The sequence below is a fragment of the Chenopodium album genome, chromosome 1 (assembly GCF_948465745.1).
Source record: "Chenopodium album chromosome 1, dcCheAlbu1.1, whole genome shotgun sequence".
NCBI classification, from domain to species: Eukaryota; Viridiplantae; Streptophyta; class Magnoliopsida; order Caryophyllales; family Amaranthaceae; genus Chenopodium; species Chenopodium album.
In genome coordinates this window covers 90,042,244-90,067,131 of record NC_137834.1, presented here as the reverse complement: position 1 = coordinate 90,067,131, position 24,888 = coordinate 90,042,244, and the positions used below count along the sequence as shown (strand labels likewise).

Sequence of the window (24,888 nt, the reverse complement as noted above, 5' to 3'; positions counted from 1 at the left end):
TTTTATTTCCTTTAAAATATAGAATAATCAAGGAGCTACCAGTTTTTCAAACTAGAAACCTAAATTATTGAAGGTGATCATCATTAGTCCATCAACCTCGTCAAGATTATTGTGGAATACTAATCATTAATTAACTAACATTATTAACAATGGAAAGAGGTATAAATAGAAATGAGAAGCATATGAGCACATGGTTAAGGGGTTTGTGTGCATAGTGATATGCTTGTGACTGGTACAAGTTGATGATCAAATGGTGGTTATATGGTGGTTGACATGGGTAGAGATGGTAGTAAAACAAATTCTATAACCTCTTGCACGACTTGCCTTTTAACAATTAAAAAAAAAAGTAAATACTACCTCCGTTTTTTTATTAGTCAACACGTTTTGACTTTAGCACTATTCACACACTTTTTTTTGACCATATTTTGTGATTTATATGCAAGGAAAAATATAGTCAGGTGAGATCTTGGTCATTTATCACAATGTATATTTTCATATTATCAACTTTTTACTCCGTATAATTTTTCTTATCGATAATTAAAGATATTAATGATTTAATTTATACATTAACAAACACGACTAAAAAAAACGTAACTAAAAAGAAACGGAGGAACTCCGTAAAAATTTGTGACCAATCTTCTCGTGTACACTTTGGGTGTTCCAATTCTTTGTCTTGGGCGTCATGGTCGTGCACTCGCTCCATATAATTTCAAAAAAATAAAAATAAAAATAAAAATAAAAACAAAACCCCCCGCCTTCTCCACTCCCGAAGAACTCTCTTTTTCTTCCCAAAAAAACAACACAAAAACCCTCCAAAAATTATTTTGTGAATTTCTAAGTTAAAGAGTTGACAAGCAAGCTGAATCAATGTCAACATTGGATTTAGACCCTGACGAAGTTTTCGCCGACGATGAAGACGATCTCCACGCAAATTCTCTTCTTGTATTTGCTCTGCTCTTTTTTTTTTTTTTTTTTTTAATTTTTTTTTTACAAAATTTTATCAATATTTGATTATATTTGTGTTAATTGGGGTTTTCTGAGTTTGTAGGACAGAGAATCAAGCAAAGAGTATGTGGTTTACGTTGTCGACGCTTCTCCCAAAATGTTCGACACTTCTTGTCCTGCTGTAAGTTTTCCTTCATTATTGTAGTATTACTGTAAATCTGTAATTACTTATTGTAGGCAATTTGTTGAATTACTTGAATATAAAAAGAGAATTAAGCTCATTTATCCTATTTATATATTAGTGCATGTGTTGTTTGCCTAATTTTCTCGAATTTTCGTTGGAAGTTATATTTGCTTGAAATACCTTACTGATTTACATATACTCTCCTCCCATCTAGAAAGACGTTCTTGTTTGGAGTTCCATCAACTAAGGATCCAGAACCTTGGTTATTGGAGCAGTACTCAATACCCATTGATTTAAGAAAAAGTTAATCACATGGGGGTCGTGTTAGTTTCGTCTTGAATTTTTAATTACATAAAACTTATTAAATTGAATTATTGATCTCAAAGACTTGTCTATGTTACTTGGACTTGGGTGCCCATGTCCAACATGGGTATGGGTCCAAGTGTCCGACTTGCCTTTTTTGTGAAACTTTTTCCATGATTTTGAACTAAAATGAAGGGTCCAACATGGGCACTCGAGGTGAAATGAAGAATTTTAAGAACATAGGATGTGCGTATGAAGTTAGACTGTAACATTTTTCAAGACAGAGGGAGCTGTTTGTAATATAACTACCTAGATATGGAAATTGGCCTATTATCTTGGACATATCAACATAGCCTACAAAAGCTTGAGCGAGGGGTCGTATACTCGTATCTTGAAAAGTAATTGCTTTTTGACGGATTAAAATTGAAAGAGTAATTTTTAATTTTGGGCTATGAAAATGTCTATCATCTAAATAAGAAGGGAAGAAGATTAGAATGCATGGAAATGTTTTGAACTAGTGTGTACCATGACTTTATCTATCTATAGAGTGTGAGCATTGTGATAGTCTAAGTTGACCACACTTCTATGACTAACTTATTTCATTTTTGTTGACATAACCTTTTTTTTTTCCCCTCACAGGAAGATAAAAAAGACCAGTCTCATTTTCAAATGGCTATCAGCTGTATCTCCGAGTCCTTGAAGATTCGTATTATTAATAGTTCCTATGATGAGATCGCAATTTGTTTTTACAACACTGTAAGACATTCTCCAATGTTCGGTTAAATCTGTTGAGTATTGACCCATAGTTCTACCATGAGTTATATCTTTGGAAATATTGTTACTATATAATTTAAACTATTGCAGTGTTTTTCCCGATAGATCGCGCATTCATTTTCATGCTTCACAGGATATTGTCCTGAATGTAGCTGATGCATTTGGCACAGCTTGTCTATCTCACATGAGTGATTAGTCAATTGAAGTTTAAATGTCTTGCATCTGTACATTTGTGTGACATGTTGCTAACTAGCTAAACTTTTCAAAACAGATTGTGACTTGCACCTCTATATGCTGTAGTTGGTTGCTCATTGAAATAAAAAATGTGACTGATATTGACCCCTGCAATCCTTCAATTTGTCAGAGATAAGATTATACTGCTAGCCTGTTGCCTTGTAACCCTCAACCTGCAACTCTTGCAAGGAGCAAAAGAGTTAGGGTCTGTAATAGGAGATTTTAGAGAAAGGTTATTTTATATTTCTATGTGTGCATCAAGGCCATTTTGGATTTTTTTTGTTTTGTTTTGTTTTGTTGTTTATTATGCCCTGCATCGTGTTCTGAAATCCATCAATCTTTGTAAAAGGAATTTTTACAGTGAATTGATATGTCTTTTCCAGTTATAACTCTATGTGAATCATATCAAAATTGCTGTAGCTTGCTAGTGATTTGTCTGTGATTTCTGTTTACTCCAGTCTTTTCAATTATATACTGTACGTTTTGTGGTCATTGTTGAGTGTGATCTTAATGTGCCAAGTAGTTTGTGGTTCAGTGGATTTTCTAGGTCATCGCAAGTAGCAAGAATTGAATGAGTTCTATGTGCTTCAATATGAACTATGCTTTTATATCATGAATGATTTTTTTAAAAAAAATTCAATTCATCATTTGCAGCGAGAAAAGAAGAATTTGCAGGATATAAATGGTGTTTTTGTATTTACTGTTGCTGGTGAAGATGGTCTTGGCAGGCCAACAGCCAGGCTAATAAAAGAATTTGATCAAATTGAGGGTAAAGCCACTATTTTTTTTTTAATTTTTATTTTTTTGAAACCACTAATTTTTTTATTCGATTTGCCACGCCATAGTTCTAATAATCTTATGGTTTTTCATTTATACAATGTTCTCCACTTTTTCTCAAGTTACAAGAAGACGAAAAGTATGAGAAGATAATCAGCTATTATAGGTTCATGTTGCAATTGTCAAACTCATTGTCCTAGGTCTGAAGAAACTTATTTCATGCTGTCTATTGTCTAACTCGGGTCTTCTAGTGTGACCTTCCCTATCATTTCAAGTATTTAGTGTGCCTGATATATTGGACGGTTTGTGAAGGGTTCTTAGTTTGAAAGTGATTTTATCTTAGATATTCTGTTTTCATGTTTATGGGGATATAATGCTTAGAATTACTTAATGCTAAAAGTTTAAAACTATTCTTTTTTTTTTTTGCTCTCTTTGGTGCTTCTCCCTAGTGGTAGTCTGGTAGTATTGTCAAGCCTGTTGGAATGAATTGTTTTGGTACTGCGTGTGCTATCAGTTAGGACTTTGGAGGCTTGTAGCTTCGTCACTAGAAGTGGAAGCTATTTATTCAATTTGAGCATTGATCTAAGTTTATCTAGGGGCTTGTGGGATATTTTGTCCTGCTGGTTTTGTTCCCTGTCAACTCTTATGTGTCAGTTCTTCTTTCCGTATTAAACATAGAAGGAAAAGTATTTCTCTGGCAACATGAAGATGGAAGGTTATTTCCCTAGAGAAATGGATGAGAAATTAAAGATAAGCCATGCCCTCTTGACTACAATCATCCGGGGGAATAAGATTTGTGCGTCTAAATACTCTGGACAACACTTCATGTTTAAGAATGATTTGACGTGCTTGGGACACTTTTGCTGAGAATAAAATGAAAATAAGTTTAGGCATTGTCTAGTCTAACTCCTATATCTTTTTGTTTGCCCTATTTGCTTTCTGCACATTTTCTAGTGCAATATATATATATATATATATATAGTATTAGATTCCGTAAGCATTTGAATCTCTTTTAAATCTATAAAGATTACAAATAGGATAATCAAATATAAATAGAGAAAGTATATGATTTTGGTTCATTTAAGGATTAGTTACTAATTTCTTTGTGTTTTAGGCATATCCACATGTCAAAGTTAACTTATCACTTGGATAATATATGTTATTTGATTATCAAGCATCTTTTAGTAACAACGCCTTTACTTTGTTCTTAGATAGCCTATGGAAGAAAGTATAAAGGTGCACATAGAGGGATCTAGAGATGTAGGAAGCGGGGGAAATGAAATGTGTGGGATGGATAGATGTAGAGTGACATTGCTTTTGTTTATGAATGTATTGCAAATTTGCAATTAAATAGTTGGGGGCCTATATGATTATGATCAGCATGTTTGCCTCACGTGGTTTTTTTGTTCATTCAGAGTCCTTCATGAAAAACATAGGAAGCCAGTATGGCATTGTGTCTGGATCACGAGAGAACTCCCTCTACAATGCCCTTTGGGTTGCTCAAGCGCTCCTACGCAAAGGGTAATATCATCTTCTGAACAGTTTGTTGTCATTGTTGCTCAACCTGTATCTCTTGAATTGAAAATATGACTGAAGGGGTTCTCTTCAGATCTACAAAGACAGCTGAAAAACGTATGCTTCTGTTCACAAATGAGGATGATCCATTTGGGACTTTGAACCGAGTAACAAAGCTAGACATGACAAGGACTACTTTGCAACGAGCTAAAGTAAAATCCTCAGGATCTATTGAGCAACTCTTATGCTGTGGGCTGAGATGTCGCTGTAATTTAATACTGTTTTGCATATTTTCAGGATGCACAAGATCTTGGTATCTCAATTGAACTTCTTCCCCTGAGTACTCCTGATAGAGATTTCAACATGTCCTTTTTCTATGCTGTATGTGAATGTCTTCCCTTACATTGTTCTCCATTAGCTTCTTTGGTTCGTATAAATACCTGAAAACCATTGCCGGCTTAGGTCATGCTTGGATTGGAGGGTGATGCTCTAGCTGAATTCATTCCCTCATCTATAGAGAGGTTTGAGATCAAAACTTTTTCCTGGTTTTCTTACACATTCTTTGCATGATCTATGGGCATATTATTGCAATAAAGCTTCCCCCCCCTGTGTGTGTGTTACCTTTGATGAATTTATGTAAGGAAGGTTTGTTCCCCTCATGTATACTTATAAATAATTTGCTGAGATTGTGAGATTAGTTTTCTGTATATCATAACACAGATGGCGTAATTCTAATGTATTTATGAAATACAGATTGCAAGACATGAAGGACCAGCTGAGAAAGCGTATATTCAAGAAACGTAGATATAGAACATATACACTTTCAATTGCGAGTGGTGTATCTATACAAATGAGTGCATATGCTCTACTTCGTCCTACTGTTCCAGGTTTTTTCATCCTAATTTTTAAATTTTAATTGTTCTCCAAACTTTTATCTCAACCTATTTGTTATCCCCTAATATGATACCTTGCTTGGTTTTCTAGGAAATATTACTTGGCTGGATTCTACGACCAATCTTCCTCTCAAGGTTGTTTTTGCTATCCTATAACTATATATTTTCTTGGCTTTTAGCATGTTTAAAATTCAACATTTATTTTTTAGCTGTTAGCTGTTGTATTACATGCAATGGTCTACAACTCATGGAATTCATGAGCTTCGTTGTAAGATAGGAATATAGGATTGAGGTAGAATAATAGAATGCCTATCAGCATAAATGTTTTATAGCATCGCTATCTTTCAACACTTCTATATTTTGAGGGGGTGGGGAGGGGTGGACCCTGTTGGGGGAGGGGGGGGGGGGGGATGGGGGGAGGAGGAGGTTGGTGTTATTGTGTTAAATAAGCAAAAGAGTATATATTAGCTGTAGTGGACCGAATACAAGCAAGAGGGCAAAATGTCTTATGATGAGATGAAAAATCACAAGAAATTCTAATTATAGACGTGAAGTCTGCAACTTAAAAGCCTCAGCCAGCATGAAAGTGAAAACTGAGAGATATGTGTATGGGCCCTTTCTTATCTATAAATCAGTCTCTCCGGTGAAAGATAGGATTGAAAACTTTGGGATGTTTGATAATGTTCAAGTTATAATAAGCTAATGTTTTTATTTTTATTTTTATTTTTTATGTCAACTAGAGATTTAAGTTGCTTTTTGTATTGTATGATTCAGTGGTTTGACTACCTTGGTTAATTGAGCATATGATTGCCAAATTAAGGTGACTAATGTGAGGAAACATGCGAGTAAAAGAAAACATTAATTTTGGAGTCATTTCACTTTGAAGTTTAGGTCCAATATTGAAGGAAGTTGGGATTCATCTTCTTTATCTTCAGAAGTTTATTACTGTAATGGTCTTCTTCTCTTCTTTTTGTTGGGTCTTTTTTAAGTTCAAAATTTGCTCAAATAAATGTTGTTGTTAGCCTGTTAGGACGTCCAGATGCCATCTTCATATAAACTTTAAAAGTTGAAGTATGTAAACTGCTGTATTAATCTTGGAAAAATATAGGGGGCTTTAAATCCTTGTCACAGGAATCCGTAGTGTTTACTATTTTGTAAATTGACTTTGTGCAGACTGAAAGGTCCTTAATTTGTGCCGATACTGGTGCACTTATGCAAGAAGCTCCCAAGCAGTTTCAAGCTTATAGGGAGTAAGTCTGTACTGATTTTTTATTAAATGGTCCAAAATATGTACCTATTATTAGTTTTTGCCTGGTTCTTTATTCAACTAATATAAAAGCAATGCTGTAGTTTAGTAAATTTAGTTTTTCAGATTCTTATAATTTGTACTATATTGATTAAATGTTTTGAATAAATGTGCCCTGCAGTCAAGAAATAAAGTTTTCCAGGGAGGAGATATCACAGATTAAAAGAGTCTCTTTAACACAACTTTGCCTTCTTGGATTCAAGCCATTGAGTTGCTTGAAGGATCATCATAATCTGAAGCCGTCAACGTTTCTGTTTCCAACTGATGAGGTAACTTGGTATACTTGCAGTATATGTTGATCATCGGTCTTCACGGCTGCACATTTAATCATACAATCCTACTCATCCACAAACTTCATTTGAAAACAACAATATTAAAATTCTACACTATAACATATGAACATATACATCAAAACAATGCATGCAGGAAAATACAGAGCCAATATAGAGCACCAGGCCAATATTAGTCTCTTGCATAGAGAAGTTTGGTCTTGTTTTGACTTTTATAAAAAAAATTTGAGCTAGCTTCAAGGCTTAAGATTAACTTGGGATGTAATGATATTCTTTTACTCTTGCTTTTTTTTCTTGGCAAGTTGTGTCATTGAGTCTCTTAACTTACCTTTGGGTCTGTGTAGGAGGACTTGGGTTTATAAAATTTGAGTTTTATTTGGGAATCTCCTAAGATAGTAGATAATTGGTAAAGCTTTAATTTTCCTTTAGAGACCAGATCAGACTTAACCAGTCTTGTCTCTTTGGTCAACCCACCCCCACCCCCTGCGTAGGGTGTACAAAATGTAGGAGGAAGGAATTGTTGAGCAGGCCTAGTTTTGGGTAGCAACCAATAATTTTGGAAGTAGAATGTAGCAAAGGAGACATAATTGTTAGGCAATCGAGCATTGTGTATATGTGACGCTTTGAGAGATATATGTTTTGGTTGGACAGAAAAAAAGAGTAGAAATATCATTTGGCAGTTGGGACTATGTCTGTAAGCCCAAATAAACAAGTGGTCAAATCTTGGCCGTATCTCTTTGCTCTCTGGCTTTAAGCATGGTGCTTAATATGTACTGCAATATCTGACTTTCAGCTGTGGAAAAACTGGTGTCTGGTTCAAGGTTATTCTTGTCCTTTTTTGAATATATTGTGCAGTATCAGACAATAGCTATTCTCTTTCCCTTCAATTTGTTATGCAAGATCCTGATGGTTCGGCGTTTTACATCTCAATCTCAGAATTATGTTTGTGAGGTCTTCATACACATCATGGCAAAATGATGAACATAAAAAGAAAAGGAGGGCTTTGTGCTATGGAATATGGATTATCATAGCTTGAGCTTCATAAATGGCAGAAAATAGGAAGAAGATGGTGAATTTTAATTAATAAACTGAATCACAGCACTTTTGTATGAGAATTCCACTTTCGAGAGGTGTATTCTCTCCTAATTTAGCCTTCTAAAGCTAACCCAAAGCATTCGACAATATTTTGCATGATTATCTCTCTCTATTTAGCTTTATATATAGAGCATTTCCATAAGTCCATAACAAACTAACTAACTTCTCCTTCAAGCTACTAAAAAATTTATTATGATACTCCTAAATTGCCTCTCTTCCCTAACATCAGTTCATTGCATTCTGTTACTCTCATCTATTTAGTTTTTGTTGGTCTTTTTCAAATTCTTGTTTCTCAAAATTCTTTGAGAAAACCTCATGAATTATGTGTATGCTTTGTAGGATACTATTGGCAGCACTAAGATCTTCATCGCGTTGCATAGATCTATGTTGCGGCTTAGACGGTCGGTAGCCTAATCTTTGATCTTTGTGCAATCAACTTGTAGTAATTTGCCATGCATGACCACCTCGACTGAGGTAGATTTGACACAACTTGTCGATTATGAGATTAAGGCTAGTGACAAATACACATTTTGGTGATCTGTCATCTGTAGAATTGCCAGGTTTTGCTTTTTACACATGTTTTCCTGAAGTAATGCAGCTAACTAGTTGCTAGGTATATGAAGTTCCATTGTAAGTTTTATATAGATAAGACTAGTATAGATATTTGTGAAAGACATGCAGAGAGTGCATTTTCCAAAAGCAAATGTTTGTAAAAGTCAAATAGTATCAATGTTGCTTCTGTAGCTTTCTGGCTTGTTATAGCTTTTCAGTCTTTAGTCTTCATGATGCAGCTTTGCAGTTGCATACTTTGGCAGTTCAACACATCCTCAGTTGGTTGCGCTTATTGCTCAAGTAAGATTTATTCATTTGTATTGTTTCAAATTTCTTTTTAAAGTTAGATTCCAGATATATATGGTTATCTGAAGTAATATTTTTCTTAATTCCCAAGGTATGAGAATTTCAAAACCCTAGTTCTAAGACACTATTACATCAGGAGGAAATTCCTTGTTACCAGCTTTAACAGGATCTGACCCTTTTATGGTTCTGCTCAAATAAGCAGGGTAGAGGGTTTTCTGAGCTAAAATGAACCTTTATAAATTTATTTATTTTTGGATTTGCTCATTTCTGAAATATATACAGTGGGGTCTGGTTGGTTCATTTCAGTGTAAAATCGTTGTACGTTATGCATTTATACTTCTAAACAAATGGAGAATAAGAGAGTGGATTCATAAAGGCAGATATCATATCATCAGTGTATAGAGTAATATACAAAGTATTTAGCTTCATTTTCTGGTACCAATAAAAGTTTCATATTCTCTTCAGAGCACATCATCCAGACCAAAGCTACAGAAGTTAACTATGAACCTAAGTAGTTTATGCTGTATTAAATTTTTTGTGAAATGCTGGATTATACAACTTAAATTTATGTCTATCTGGATTTTCAATTTCTATCCTCTTTTAGCATTCATTTACACTCCCCTCCCTAAGGCCAAAAAAAAAAAAAAAAACAACCACCACGCATCCCCTCTATGGGCTCTATCATTTTCGCATGCCATGAAACAAACTCAGTGCTGGTTTGATTTTGTTTTCTTGCTGAAAGCAGGATGAAGTAATTACTGCACGTGGTCAGGTTGAGCCTCCTGGAATGCATATGATTTACCTACTATATTGTGATGATATACGAAACCCTGAAGAGGCAAGGAATAATTTTTGTAGATTAATTTGTAGGTATATAAGCCAGTTTCTCTCAATTTTCTGCTTAATTGATCTTTGGGAAATGTTCTTCAATCTTTTGCAGCTTCATATGGATGTCACTTTTACGACCCCTCGTGCATCGAATGAAGATATTCAGAAGGCTGCAGTCCTTATGAACCGTGTAAATTTAAAAGATTTTGCAGTATGCCAGTTTCCTAATCCTGGTAATTACTATTCAAATGGTGCCCACTATATAACCGTGTTCTTATTTGATGCACATTCTGGTCACTTGGGAGTTAGGGCTCAACTGCTCAAGCAATAGATAATAGTTACAAAGAATACCAATGCTGTTTTTAATATTTATTAGCTTTAAACTGCATAAACTTAGGGGTGAATGCAGGTGATATCCCCATGTTATAGGTTAAACAGAAATTGGCTCAATTTATTCAAGCATGTGAACGAGAAGAAACACTTGATCACTTAGTTTAGTTTATGGCAGTGATTGAGTTGGTTTGTTAGAGGATATATAGTTGGCTATATTGTCTTAGTTTACATTGTATTATTGTTCATAGAGTTTGATGTTTCTTAGTTATTCTATAGATTTGTGTTGCATCACAACTTTTAGCTATTTCATCTAAAATCATCATCTCTTCGCACTAACCATATTGTGTATGCTGCTGGGAATATCCATACTACGATTTTGCCATATGTTGGCTATCACATTTATCCTTCCATTTTAATTTTTTTGTTGCTCTAGCTTCTAGTAAGGCTCTCAAAATATGAGGTTTATTTTCTCAGCCTTGCAGAAGCACTACGCAATATTACAGGCCTTGGCTCTGGAAGAAGATGAAATACCAGAAATTAAGGACGATACCCTTCCTGATGAAGAGGGCATGGCCAGGTAATGTGCTAAACTAATTTGGTTTCTAGCTTATGCAACTAACTTGATTTCTTCACCGGCTCTTCAAACCTAATTGCCAGGCTCGCTGGATTTAATCATTTAAAAAAATATTGTACCCCTCCTGTTTCCTACTCTACTTTTCTGTTCCTGCATCTTTGAGCATTAATTATTACTTATTTTTAAAACTCATGAGAAGTTAATATTTGAAAACTACGCAAGACTTTAGTCATTCCACTATGAGTATGTTTTTTCTTACACATCAGTCAGTATTCATGCATGGTCAACATATTGGCTCATAGGATCAATCCACACTAGAGGCAACTTGGGGGTGGGGATTTCCTTACTCCCCCCCCCCCCCTTCCCACTCCCAAGGGGCCTTGCCTGTGTTCCCAGGCCGGGTTGACCAGTGCGAGGCTCAACCGCTCAACTCCGGTAGGGTGCATTCTCCTCATAACCCGAGACATTCCTACTAGGAACATCAATATGAAATGGAAGGAGTATTATCTACAAAGATCCAACTTTTTTTTTTTTTTGTTATTCTCAAATAGAGGTGGACTGAGGCCACAGAGCCTTAATTATTTGTTTTTCATTTGTGATTCATAACCTGAATCTGCTGTGTTATATCCACAACAGGCCTGGTGTTGTTAATGCAATAGAAGAATTTAAGTTGTCTGTCTACGGAGATAAGTATGAAGAAGGAGAGAGTATTGTTTCTGAAGCTTCCAAAAAACGGAAAGCTATCGCTGAAAAGGCAGTACAAGAGTCTGCTAATTATGACTGGGATGATCTTGCTGATAATGGAAAGGTTTGATCTTAATTTGAAATCCTCTTGTTCATCATAATGCTCTGCCATATATACACTTTCTTAGATGATCTTTGCTTCTTTTTATTCCCATTTTTTCGTCTCTTACTCTCGATTTCCTGCTTGCTTCTGTTTTTTGTGTGGCAGCTGAAAGATTTAACAGTGCCAGAACTTAAATTTTACCTTACAGCCCACAAAATTCCTGTTACTGGAAAGAAGGAAGCTCTCATTAGTAGGATCTTGACTCACATGAAAAAATGAATCTGGCATTCACAGATTTATTCTGGGGAGAAATTAGCTAGGATTTTGACTGTACAAATGTCTGTAGACAGAGGGCAAATTTTCACAACACCAACATCACTGCCTCTTGGTCTCTTACCATGCTTGTAGAGGTATAATGTTGTATGCCATCCTTTTCAACTCTATTTTTTGAACATTTTGGTGTTATTATTGAATGATTAGATGCCAAATATTTCGATGGTTTGATGTTGTACAGGATAAACAATCTGCTTAATATTGGTCTCAGTTGTTTCTTGTTACTATGTATTCAACGTTGTATTTTCTGCCGCTCTGATTTTGTTTGTGTTCATATACACTAAAAAGAACTTTGCAAACTCTGAACTTATTTAGTTGTATATTCGTGAGGTCGCTATGTGCCTTCAATTACTGCATGAGATGCAGAGTCTTATATGGTGCTATATGCCTTCAATTACTGCACGAGATGCAGTTATGCACTGCCTTGTATGGCAGACAGACAAATAGCACATAGTAAAGGCAGCATCATCTCTTTTTATTTTTAACTAGTTAGGTTGTGTCTTAGGTAAGTGTAACCTGGGGAATGCATATTATGCTGCTTAATTTTTTTTTATTCTTATGTTATCTTATTTTTCTCTTTAACTTCATCTGACACTTTCCTGAACTTTCCTGAAGATTCTTCAAAAGGTTCTCTTTTTTTCCACTCTTAAGATTCTTTTGAAATCTTCTAAGAATCTCTCTGTTGATCAGTTATCAATCTTTGTCTCGTTAAATCCCGTTTAATAAACTTAACAATGGCAGCATCATTTTCTGTCTTGGTATTTTTTTTGGGTGTTTTTTGACTATAAATATGTTTTGTCTGATTGTTGAGGAAGGTATGGAGATAAAAAGGTTAAAAGGATTATCGAACCCGAAAATACAAATTATTTATTGATAAAGTAGGTTTGATGTATCTGTATAAAATTGACCTACATATGGTACTCAAAAGTAGACAGAAGATTTTGATTCTATTTTCTCGTCGGCTCAAAATTTTGGTACAGTGATATTGGTGGTGAGATTAGTGACAAGAGTATCTTTCAAATGTTCAGGGCTTTAAAATGATATTGAATGATTAAGATCAGGTATTTATTTCGTACTGTTTTTACCAGTTCGGAAGACGAGATCAATTGTACCCGCAATTTATCTTGAAGCATATTAAGCGACAAATTGGCCGGCAAAACTAGCTAAATTTGTTCTAACATTAGTTGTCATTTGAAAGTATATTACTATCTTCGATTTTTTTTTTTTTTTTTTTTTGCAATTTTGGAGTATTATTTGTGAGATATAAAACATTCTAAAGTTGCAACTAAAAAAATTAGAGGTAGTAGATGAATATAATAGGATAGTTTGACAATGGCTAAAGATTATGGCAATAATTATGAATCCTTTATATTATTGAAGCACTTTTATTTATTTATTTTTAATTATTACAAAGTAATTTAAAGGAAATTGGTAAAAAAAAAAATGTCCTTAAAGTTTAAGGGTTGAGATTTAGTACAATTATGGTGGCCATTATTAATTAATTACTTGTATGTTATAACTAAAGCCACATAAAAGTCTACAGATTTACTTAAAAAAAAAATCCTTATTTATGATTGGTTTTCATGGAAACATTTATATAAAATCGCCCTTATAAAACCATTTTTGTGAATTATAGAAAATATGTGACTATCCTAGGTTTTTTTTCCCTTCGCCCAACTCACTTCCAGTGTGGGTCTTACAATGGAAAGGTGGACTAGGTGGCCTTATTGCTTTGTATGACTCTTATTAGTCTTAGGGCTCGTTTGGTTACCATGGGAATTAAATTACCGTAGGAAGTTTTAATTCATCGGAAATAAATTCCCTTAGCTAAATCCATAGGAAGTGTGAAATATCTGTTTGGTTGACACTATGGGAAATAAATTCCCATGGTCAAATACACCTAATTAACCCCAAAATTACCATCCTCTATATCCTCTCCTTTTCTCAATTTCTCTTTATCACTCCTCCCCAATTCCCAATCTGAAAATTTCATCATCTCTCTTCACCCCTCACCTCCACGGCTCCACCACTACAACCACCACTAAAATAAAAATCCTAAATTTTCATCCACAAATTATACTTCTTTCTTTATGAATCTCACAATATATTAAATACCCACTTTATATAATCAAAGTTTGAAGCTTTACAATTCAAATTATACTATTGAATTTGGATGTTAACTTCAATTGGGTGTCTCAAAGTTTCGATTTTCATCAAGGTATTTGCAAAAAGTTTTGATTTTTATGATTTTTGGGGAAAGTTTTGATTTTTATGATGATTTTTGGGGGAAGTTTTGGTTTTTATGAAGATTTTGGTGGAAGTTCTGGTTTTTATGATGATTTTTGTAGTAAATTTTTGGTTTTTATGATGATTTTTAGAGAAATTTTTAATTTTTTTTTTTATGAAGGTGGATGACGAGGATGGTTGATAAATGATAATGAAGGTGATGGTGATGATTAAGGCAAAATGATGATGATTATGGTGGATATAAGGAGTAAATAAGTACAGGAATTTTGATTCACCGTGAATCAATTCCTCCATATTGTGGGAATTTCCATTTCCCAGGAAATCCCATTTCCTACATGAAAAGGCAACCAAACAACAACTTACTGTAGCATTTCCCAGGAATTTTGATTTCCACCCAAATTAACTGTCCACTCCTTATATTCTAGTAAAGGTAATCTATTAACTTAATAAGGTTGGAACCTTTGCCTAACTAATTCACTTACATCCATTTTATTCGAATTTATGTTATAGGGTGATTACTAATTAATGGTGGGAATCCCTTTAGGACAATACAAATTATAACACAGTACGTACCATTATTACTCTTGGCAGTTGGCACTGCCTTTGGGTGGACTTGCATGTACCCGATTTGTTATAGTGGCAAAATCATTTCGAAATGTATACCAAGCTAAGTTTGGTCTAGGAGGATAGATTGTAACCTAAAGGTTCGATGATTAATTCTCACTAGAGATAATTTGGACGGGGATTTCTTGCCATTTTCCCTCACTTTTAAAGTATCCTTACAATTACTGGACCAAAAAAATTATAAAGCTAGATACCATGTCAAAATATGTCAGATGTAACAAAGTACGGAGTAGGACTAAACTAGTTTATTAAAGTATTAATTAATACTAAAGTTTGACTTTTAATCAATATGCTTATTAGAATAATATCATGTGCTCAATCATCTTATTTTTATAATCATACGACATGTTTCAATATAAAATTTAATTCTCCCAAATTTATAGATGTAACTAACACATTATTTAATGATCAACGCTATATAGATGAGTGGATATCATCTTTTAGTTACATTACACATGTATAGTTAGCATCCTTAATAAAGTATAATAGTACGTCTGTTTTATTGACAGGAAGTTTACGTGGTCAGCTATATAAAACAAGCTTCACGTTACTCACAAAACTACAAGATACTATGTTTAATTAATTATTAAATTACGTAGTAAGGTAGAAAAACCTATAGTTTGTTATGCTCTCTACATCCTCCCAATTTCCTAGTTAACTATCCATCTCTCTCCCTCTACTTCCTTCATTCCCTTACCATGTACCTTGTTCGCTGGCGATCCGCCAGCGAACCGCCTCTCAACAACCTTGTCAATGCGTTCTTCCTCACATTGTTTTTCTTTGCAGCCTACTTCCTACTATGCTGTTGGAGAGTTAACATACATGATTATGAAACAGCAACGATGCCGGTCCCTTTATCCATTTCTTTGTTTGAGATCATTGTTTTTTTCTCTCTTCTTGCCTCTCTTGTTTACTTCATTGGGTTCTTCAGCATCTACTTTATTCTCCCGCGTAAATCTAAAGTAGATGCTGAAGAACCCGTGGTCCCCGCCACCTCAGACTTTGTGGAGTCTGTGGTGGCGGTGACTGACATATGGAAAACTGAATCTGAGCAAACCACGGGCAGGTATGTAGAGGGCCTGCCCGTGGAGGGCTTTGACTACGAGGCTGCATTCAGACAATATCGTGAGATGGCGGTGGGGTACGTGCAGATGCCTGTAGGGGTGGTGGGGCCCTTGTTGCTCGATGGGAAGGAGTATTATGTTCCGATGGCCACGACTGAGGGGTGCCTGGTGGCCAGCACTAATCGAGGATGCAAGGCAGTGTACCACTCCGGTGGGGCTTACAGTAGGGTGTTTAAGGATGGGATGACTCGGGCTCCTGTGGCGCGGTTCGGGTCGGCTAAGAGGGCTGCTGAGGTTAAGTTCTTCTTGGAGGATCCTGGAAATTTTGATACCATTGCTGGCATATTTACCAGGTTTTTATGGTTTTATTATAATATAAACTAGTACTAGTACTAGTAAATGTACTCAATTTGTTTATAATGTTCATTTTAATATATGCAGATCAAGTGGTATTGTAAGATTGCAAAGCATAAAAAGTACAATAGCAGGGAAGAATTTGTACATGAGGTTTAGCTGCAGCACAGGAGATGCAATGGGCATGGATATTGTCTCTAAGGGTGTCCAAAATGTCCTTGCTCACCTTCATGCCCACTTCCCCGACATGGATGTTATCAGCATATCCGGTATATAAACCTATACTTGACTTTTCATGGTTTTCAAGACGTATTTTGACTATCCTATCACATGACTTGATTACGTGTTGATATGCATTTTTAAAAAATCTATCTAGGACTAATATTTTTATTAATAATAATTAACAAGATTTTACAGGATAATGTTTTTTTTCTTCATATAGTACAACATTTTACTCATAGTATAAAGTATATGTTGTTAATATGATGAACTTTGACCTTGAAAAGGTATAAAGTACTGCAATTATTTTGGGACGAAAGGAGTATCACACCTTTTCAAATAGTTATAATAATAAAAATGATTGATGATTATTTGGTGTTTACATAAATATGGGACAGGAAATTACTGCTCAGACAAGAAACCAGCAGCAGTTAACTGGGTGGAAGGCAGGGGAAAATCAGTAGTATGTGAGGCAACCATAAAGGAAGAAGTGGTAAAAAATGTGTTGAAGACAAGTGTGGAGGCCTTGGTTGAGCTTAACACCCTCAAAAACCTCGTCGGATCGGCGATGGCCGGGGCTCTCGGTGGATATAATGCTCACTCAAGCAATATTGTTACTGCAATTTTCATAGCAACAGGCCAAGATCCTGCTCAAAATGTAGAGAGCTCAAATTGTATTACTATGCTCGAAGCTATTAATCATGGCAAGGACCTCCATATTTCTGTTACCATGCCTTCTATTGAGGTAATTACCAACATCTTTATCAATATAATACGTTACATAGTAAGGTTTTTATGACTAACCAACGATCAAAGCTTAAGCTCGAAAATCATGATCATAACTCATAAGTATAAAGCAGGGGGAGTATATACTATATAGTACTCTCTCTGTCTCAGAATATATGACACTGTCAACATTGCACACATGTCAATGCACTAGTTTGACTAATTAATAAGAAGTGAAAAAAGTCCAACGTCTCACATATTCTGGAACAGATGGAGTACTATAGTAGACACGACTCATAAGAGTGCATAGATCGTCTTAAAAATTAATCTTGACGTACAATAGTCACATTCCCATATATGTAGCTCTGCTATGGAAGAACAAGTTGTTTGTGTTGAAATTAATGCTCTAATTAGTATTAAACCACTTGATCATATCCTGACAACGATTCCAATTACTGAAACTATGAAAATCTTATTTCATGAATGACACCTGCATCTTGTATTTCCATGCATGAACCATCCACTTGTATAATTAGTTATCAAAGTTCAGTCTGTAAATTCTTCTGCTAACAACAATTTTTATCATATATACCTCGTTGGTCCCTTGTCATAATATTATGAAAATATCTCAAGCAACCGTTATCTTACGTGGCACAACGAACTACGCATTGATCAATTAAACAATTACTCTGTATGAAATGTAACTACTATGCGACCGTTGTATATCTTCCTTATACAAAATTGATTTTAGGATGTACTGTCCTATATATTAAAATAAAATTAAACAAAAAACTTTATTATTTATTAATGATTACTTTAATTAGGATAATAAGGATTATATGATTAATAAGAAGAATAATTAAAATGAAAAATTTTCTCAGGTAGGCACAGTGGGAGGAGGGACCCAACTAGCATCACAAGCAGCATGCTTAAACCTACTAGGAGTCAAAGGGACAAACAAAGAGAAAGAAGGAGAAAATTCAAGGGTTTTGGCAACAATTGTAGCTGCTTCTGTTCTTGCTGGAGAGCTCTCTCTTTTATCTGCTATTGCAGCTGGTCAGCTTGTTACGAGCCATTTAAAATACAACAGATCTACCAAGCATATATCACAACTTACTTCTGCATGATTAATGTTCGCTAATTGGGATTATGGACAATCTAATTGAACGTATGTGAATAGTACGAATAAAAATAAATTAATAAAAAAAAGGTCAAAATGTTACATGTATTAGAAGTATATATAAGAAAGATGAAAAACCTTTATAATAATTCAATGTTTTCTTTTTTATACATCAACAAATGCTTTCAACTTTGGATTACTATATTAGATCCCCACTTGATAAATCAAAATGTTCTACCCAATGAAAATAATAATAGTAGTTAGTTAATACAAATTCTTAAATGGACCTGGTTCACACTAATTTATTGTGGACCACTAACATTAGAGAAAGTATGGTTGTTTTATTAATAAAAAAAGGGTCACTATAATTAAAAAAAAGGTCACTATGTTGAAATAAAAATCATTTTGGTAATATATAGGCCTAAGTGGTTATTTTTGTAATGAAATATTTTATATATTGATCAATATGAATAATAAAGGCCACTATGTTAAAATTAGGATAATAACTTCGTATTTCAAGTTCACAATATTATTAAACGTTGTAGTAGTTTTAATAAAGGTTACTATGTTAAAAATAAGGTTACTATGTTAAAAATAATGGTCACTATGTTCAATATAATGTCAGTTGTGTGTGTATAGACCTCGGATCCACAATAATATTATTGTGGACCAGGTCCACGCAAGTCTTTTTGTTAGTTAAAGGGTAATAATCAGAATATGGATGATTTAACTTCACAATATACAAGACTATTATTTGGTAGCCACCACTGTTTACTTTCTAATTTTGTTGATTGTGTTCTATGCCAGATAAACTGTACTTTCCCAAAATTCCAATTGTATTCGAACATAAGCTAGCCCACATTCTTTAAATCACCTCCCATTGGCCATTTTCCTTTTGACTACTCAAGAGTCAAGATACTCTCGCATCCGTAATTAGAATTACTTAGCCTAAATTCTAAATATAACTCGGAAATTGTTGTAAAGATTTTTGTAATATTTTTTAACTCACGTAACTATGTTTTTTTCTTTTCTTTTCCTTAAGTTAGTCAAAGTAAAATTTGTGAATAATGTTAAGAATCAAAAAATGGATTGGAATATGACTTGTAATTTCATAAATATTCAAATTACTAATATTAAAAATAATTATCAAAGATATTCAGAATTATTTTGCCACTTTTTTTTTTTTTTTTTTTTTTTTTTTTTGTAAAAAAAAAGAATTATTTTACCACTAGATGATCTCAACTCTCAAGTGGCTTTGTCTCCTTTCCTACGAAATTCTTCAAATAATTGTAACAAAAAGAAAAAAAAAAAAAAACAATGATTTATCCAAACTAACCAAGTAACCAGTAACCACAAAACATGAAAATTTTCCAAGCCTTTTAAATCATCTACATCAAGCTTACGGGTCATAATAGTATCTTATTTAGAGAATTTTCCTCCCTTTTATTTTTCTATACAGTATACACCCCTTCCACGAAATATCCCTTTTCTAATGTCTTATTTAAGAGAATTAGCATAGCAATAAACCTTCATTTGAAGTCGGACATAAATTTTTCATATCATATTAAGTTACCAGAGAAAAGATGGATATGCAGAGAGGTCACAACTGGCAAGAAAGAGAACTACAGAATGACAAAAGAAGCAGAAGATCAGAAAATGGAAGGTTGAGCAGAAAATCGTCGAGAAAAGAAGCGATCAAGGTTGTGTACATCTCAACCCCCATGAAGGTTACAATATGTTCTTCAAAGTTTAGGGAGATAGTTCAACAGCTCACCGGGCCGGAATCTGACGTGGCGAGGTTCATGGAGAGTTGTGAAAGGGATAGTTGGAAAGTTCCTGATGATCATTATAATGGTCATTAGGGAATGATCACTAACAAAAGTAAACTGGTCAAGACCTACTTCGAGTTTACTAGGGAAAGTTTGTTTAGCCATTGATGATGTTATTGTGCATAGGGAAATGGTGACACCCCAATTTTTGTAACAAAAACACACTTGAACTTGCTAGAATTCTGTTTCTATGTTTTGAAACTCGATATATTTGTGACAAGTCAAATATTATGTACTTGTATATGTTATTATGTTATGCATAATGAGATGGAGATGGAGGGATGTGACAGGGGTTCGAACCTCATCCCCCTCCTGTGATAGGTTAATGCTATATGTAGCCCTAAGGGCTATAGATAAACATTAAATATACTCTTGGAAATTGAATAAAATTATAAATTCATGACAAAAACACGCGTAAATCGGTGTAATTAGTGTTTATATTTTCATGATTTCTATAGCATTTTCCTAATAATAATAATGAGAATTTTTTTTTTTTTTTGTTTAATTCTTCACTATCACTCTGTCAATAACCATGAGGTCAAAATATGCAGAATAAACCAAAGCAACAGACAAACTAAAACATTATTTGGGGGAAGGAGATAAAAAAGGAAACTTGAATAGCATTAAGAACTGAACTGTTGCAAATAAGGAGTCTATCAATTACAATCCATAAATTATTTCATGAAGAATAGGAGCCTAATATCAGGGGCTAAATTTTAGAAACAATTTCAACTGGAAGCCATTCCGTGTCGTTCAATAGTCAATCGCTCTTGCCTTCTTGAGCACCAATTTCTTGCAAGTAATGTTCCGCATCTAAGGCAGCCATGCAACCTGAATCATCCCAATCAAAACTAAGTTTTTTTTCAAAAAAAATGACCCAGAATATAACTCACTAGAGTCCTCTCATTATATGCAAAGCACTTTCAATTACTACTGAGCTAAAACCAATCTATTTCTACTAGCCACATCAAGATATCATTTACGGAGTACTACAACTATACAAGCAGGCAAGCAGCAGTTATTTTGACTTTAGCACGAAAAACATCCCAAATAAATGGAGAAAGCAATACAGATGGGATGTCGTAGGAAATAGACAGGATAAGTCCTATATGGCTATCTCTCTCATTTGCAGTCCTTCGGCAGAATTAGTGATAATTGGCAGTTAAGCAGCAACTTGTCCACTAGCCTTTCGGAATCATCAACCCCACCCCGAAAAAAAAAAAAAAAAAAAAAAAAAAGCCACGCGCACTAAAGAAAAGAAAAGCTCTGCCTCCGTGAGAGGGGATGGTGTATATTATTTCTCAAATTTTAAAGGAAAGAAAAGAAGATTAAAATGGATGAAAGACATGGAACAGTGTTTACAAGGGGAAAATCCTCGAGTGTAAGTTGACACATGCTTGATAGCTATCCTAGCAAAATCAGGATCGAATTGAATAATGTCCAAAGCTTTATATGTCTACTCCCCTAATCAACCCTAGTGGCTGTTGCCAATAGAGATTCATGAGGAGCTTGGTGAACCATTACTGCCACTTCTAGTGATAATTTTTTCAGCTGATATTCTAACATTCACCTTATCACATAGGTTGATGATTGAACGCATGAAAACATGCATGTCACCTTTCACTAACAGCATACCAGCTACAGAGAACCATTGACATAAAAACAAAGGGGCAGGGAATGATAAATATAGTAGAGAAACCATTGCTTCCTCCCATCCTCTACTTTCAAACACCTATCTGCCCTTCAGCCACATAAAACTACAGAATCTCCAAGTAACAAGGAAACACCTATAGAATTCTCAAACCATACTAAAAACTAGAATGTCTTAGCAAATCCAACATTCTATATGGACACCAGAAAATCAAGACAAAAACATTATGACATATTTCCTCCCAAAGCTCAAGTAAACCCACTCACGAAAGACCATCATACATCTAAAGCTATATTGCAAGCCACTTGACATGTAACAGCACATAAACAAATCAAACCACACCATTAAAAAAAAAATAATAAGGGTGAAAAGCAGAAATTAACCACTGCCATTCTATTCAGCCAAATGCAAAGGATTAACAGCCAAGGGAACTGATATTGGACAGGAAATATAGGATCCTACACTCTCTCTGTGATATTGCAATGGGAGTGGACATCAACTTATCATCATTAAAATAAACAAGAATCAATTCTCAAAAAACATAAGTGAATTAGCATTTCTTCTGAGTTCATACAAAGAGTATTCTTCAAGTGTGCCATTGCTATCATAGCAATATAGTGAATTGAAACTCAACCTCTCAATGATATAAATATAATCAGTAGCAAATTTCATCCTCCAGGGGCAACAAATAAGGCTAAACCCTTAATGGTCTATAAGCCTACACATTCTTCCAATCACTCACAGCAAAAGAAACACCAAAATTCTTCAGACCTCTAAACCTACACCTTCTCCGAAAAACAGAGAAAAAACAGAGTTAAACAACCCAAATTTTCAAAATTCATCCAACCCAACTTGCTAGGTGCTATAAATTTTATTTTATTGCACAAAAGTACAAACAGAACTGTAATACCAAAAACAATTACAATGACAAATGTCCAACCTAAGCTCGACTACACCCATCCCCAAAGTGCATCATACCTCTGGCAAAATTGCAATTTCAGCTTAACAAGCTTTAGCATCAAAACACAACATTGCAAGTTTGGCAACAACACAAGCAAATCAAACTGAAAAATCACCAATGTCTTGGTAGTAAAACACAGGACAGAGATGTATGCCTAATCAAGGCTCAACTAAACCTATTCTTCCAGGGTTAAGTACACCTCTAACCTATATTAACTGCAATCTTAGATTTGTAAACAAACTTTTATGCACACTCTAATATTCCAAGCTTCATTACATTATCTCCAGGAGCTATAGCCTAGTTTGGAATGTATATATACAGCTATTTTGGAATGGATTATGGATATAAAAACTCCCAAACCGCTCAAAAATCTTCTAGCTCGAGTTCGCGACTAGATAGCCATTGTAATGTCTTAACAAATCCCACAATGACATATAATGACCAAACTTAGCTCAAACTAACACACCTACCAAATAAATCAATTTTCTATATACACAACACAAGCATTAACATAACAAACACAACAATGCAAATATAAAATAACACAATACAAATAAAAAACCAAAACCAAAACCATATAAACAAACACTAACCAGTCCCAGCAGCAGTAACAGCCTGCCTATACTTCTTATCCTGAACATCACCAGCTGCAAAAACACCCTTCACACTCGTCTTCGTTGTCCCGGGAACTGTAACCACATACCCATCGGAATCCAACTCAACCTCCTTTCCCAAAAACCTAGTAGCAGGTTCATGCCCAATAGCAAAAAACAACCCAGAAACCTGCACATCCTTAACCTCCCCACTAACAACATCCTTTACCTTCAACCCTCCCAAAACCCTATTCTCCTTCTCAACATCCCCAAACGCCTCAACCACCGTCGAATTCCATAAAACCTCAATCTTAGGGTTTTCCAATGCCCTCTTTTGCATAATCTTTGAAGCCCTAAATTCACCTCTCCTATGAATTATATACACTTTTGACCCAAATTTCGTCAAGAAATTCGCTTCTTCCATCGCCGAATCACCACCCCCAATAACCGCCAACGGCCTATTCCTAAAAATCGGCGCCGCGCCGTCGCATACAGCGCAAGCCGATATCCCTTTATTCCAGAACCCTCCATTTTCACCAGATCCCGGAAAATCAAGCTTCTTCGCAACCGCTCCAGTCGCAATAATCACCGAATCAGCTAACACAGTCTTCTTCGCATCACCCCAAAACACCTTAAACGGCGTCGTTTTGAAATCAACAGCAGTCACCGTTTCGGTCATTATCTCCGTACCGAAACGCACCGATTGCTGACGAAACTTATCCGTAATATCCAAACCCGAAATCCCTTCAGGAAATCCGGGGAAATTCTCGACGTCGGTGGTGGTTGTAAGCTGTCCACCTGGCGCGATCCCATTGGCCATCCAACCTTCGAAGAGAATGGGCTTGAGTTCGGCCCGAGAAGCGTAGATAGCAGCGGTGTGGGCCGCCGGGCCAGACCCGATGATGCAGAGGCGGGTTCGGATTGCGTCCTTGAAATCCTCCATTGAAGAATTGGTGGGGCTATCAATGGCGGTGGAAATGGCGGCGGAAGAAGAAGGGTTGAGGAGAGGAGGGAGAAAGTTGAAGGATTTTTTAAAGAGAGTTCGGAGTTTTAGACAACGAGACATTTGGTTGGTTGAATTATTTGAGGGAGACATTTTTTTTTGAAAAAATGGGCGCGTTTCTTTTTTGGGTTTAGGCGCGAAACGGGGTTTTCATTTCCTTTGTTTTTCGTTTTTGGGGCGTTTACATTGGAATTGGAGTGGGAAAAAGGAAGAAAGAAAGGTTGTAATGGAATTGGATTCGGAAGTTGCCTGTGGAACAAGTTAAAAATTAGATATCTTTTGGGCTGGGTTTAAGTTATTGGGTTGTTTGTAATTTATAACGAATCTAAGTAGCCAACTAGGGATTACGGTCCTTTTTTTAATCCGTATCATTTTAAATGGAGTGCCAAAAAAAATATTGGGTCCTTAGGGTGTTTAGTTAAGAGGTTTTTTAAAAAAAACGTTTATTTATTTGAAAAATACATTTGA

At 35.1% G+C, this 24,888-nt stretch overlaps 3 protein-coding genes across 4 annotated transcripts; 2 read left to right on the top strand and 1 right to left on the bottom strand.

The window, feature by feature from the left end:
- Window positions 1-766: 766 nt before the first annotated feature.
- On the top strand, window positions 767-12,269 carry LOC145626370 (ATP-dependent DNA helicase 2 subunit KU70-like). Of its 2 annotated transcripts, XR_014110995.1 has the most exons (20): window positions 767-942; window positions 1,049-1,126; window positions 2,072-2,188; window positions 3,095-3,209; window positions 4,633-4,738; window positions 4,827-4,944; window positions 5,030-5,113; window positions 5,195-5,253; window positions 5,486-5,619; window positions 5,717-5,760; window positions 6,799-6,875; window positions 7,053-7,200; window positions 8,656-8,717; window positions 9,108-9,168; window positions 9,920-10,012; window positions 10,115-10,235; window positions 10,810-10,912; window positions 11,546-11,717; window positions 11,862-12,106; window positions 12,211-12,251. XR_014110995.1 is itself a non-coding variant. In XM_081678794.1 (19 exons), exons 1-19 carry the CDS (start codon window positions 868-870, stop codon window positions 11,973-11,975), a joined length of 1,881 nt encoding a protein of 626 aa, XP_081534920.1. In that variant the 5' UTR covers window positions 767-867; the 3' UTR covers window positions 11,976-12,269. The 2 variants fall into 2 exon arrangements, 1 of the variants encoding a protein (XP_081534920.1); XM_081678794.1 differs by having other exon boundaries at window positions 11,862-12,269.
- A 3,262-nt stretch (window positions 12,270-15,531) lies between these two features.
- Window positions 15,532-18,440, top strand: LOC145626358 (3-hydroxy-3-methylglutaryl-coenzyme A reductase 1-like). Its single transcript, XM_081678783.1, has 4 exons — window positions 15,532-16,317; window positions 16,406-16,587; window positions 16,936-17,282; window positions 18,145-18,440. Exons 1-4 carry the CDS (start codon window positions 15,599-15,601, stop codon window positions 18,388-18,390), a joined length of 1,494 nt encoding a protein of 497 aa, XP_081534909.1. The 5' UTR covers window positions 15,532-15,598; the 3' UTR covers window positions 18,391-18,440.
- A 2,372-nt stretch (window positions 18,441-20,812) lies between these two features.
- Window positions 20,813-24,632, bottom strand: LOC145562639 (thioredoxin reductase NTRB-like). Its single transcript, XM_081622994.1, has 2 exons — window positions 23,418-24,632; window positions 20,813-21,043 (listed from the first exon to the last, which is right to left on the bottom strand). The coding sequence occupies exons 1-2, from the start codon at window positions 24,511-24,513 to the stop codon at window positions 20,973-20,975; spliced, it is 1,167 nt and encodes a 388-aa protein (XP_081479120.1). The 5' UTR covers window positions 24,514-24,632; the 3' UTR covers window positions 20,813-20,972.
- Window positions 24,633-24,888: the final 256 nt, after the last annotated feature.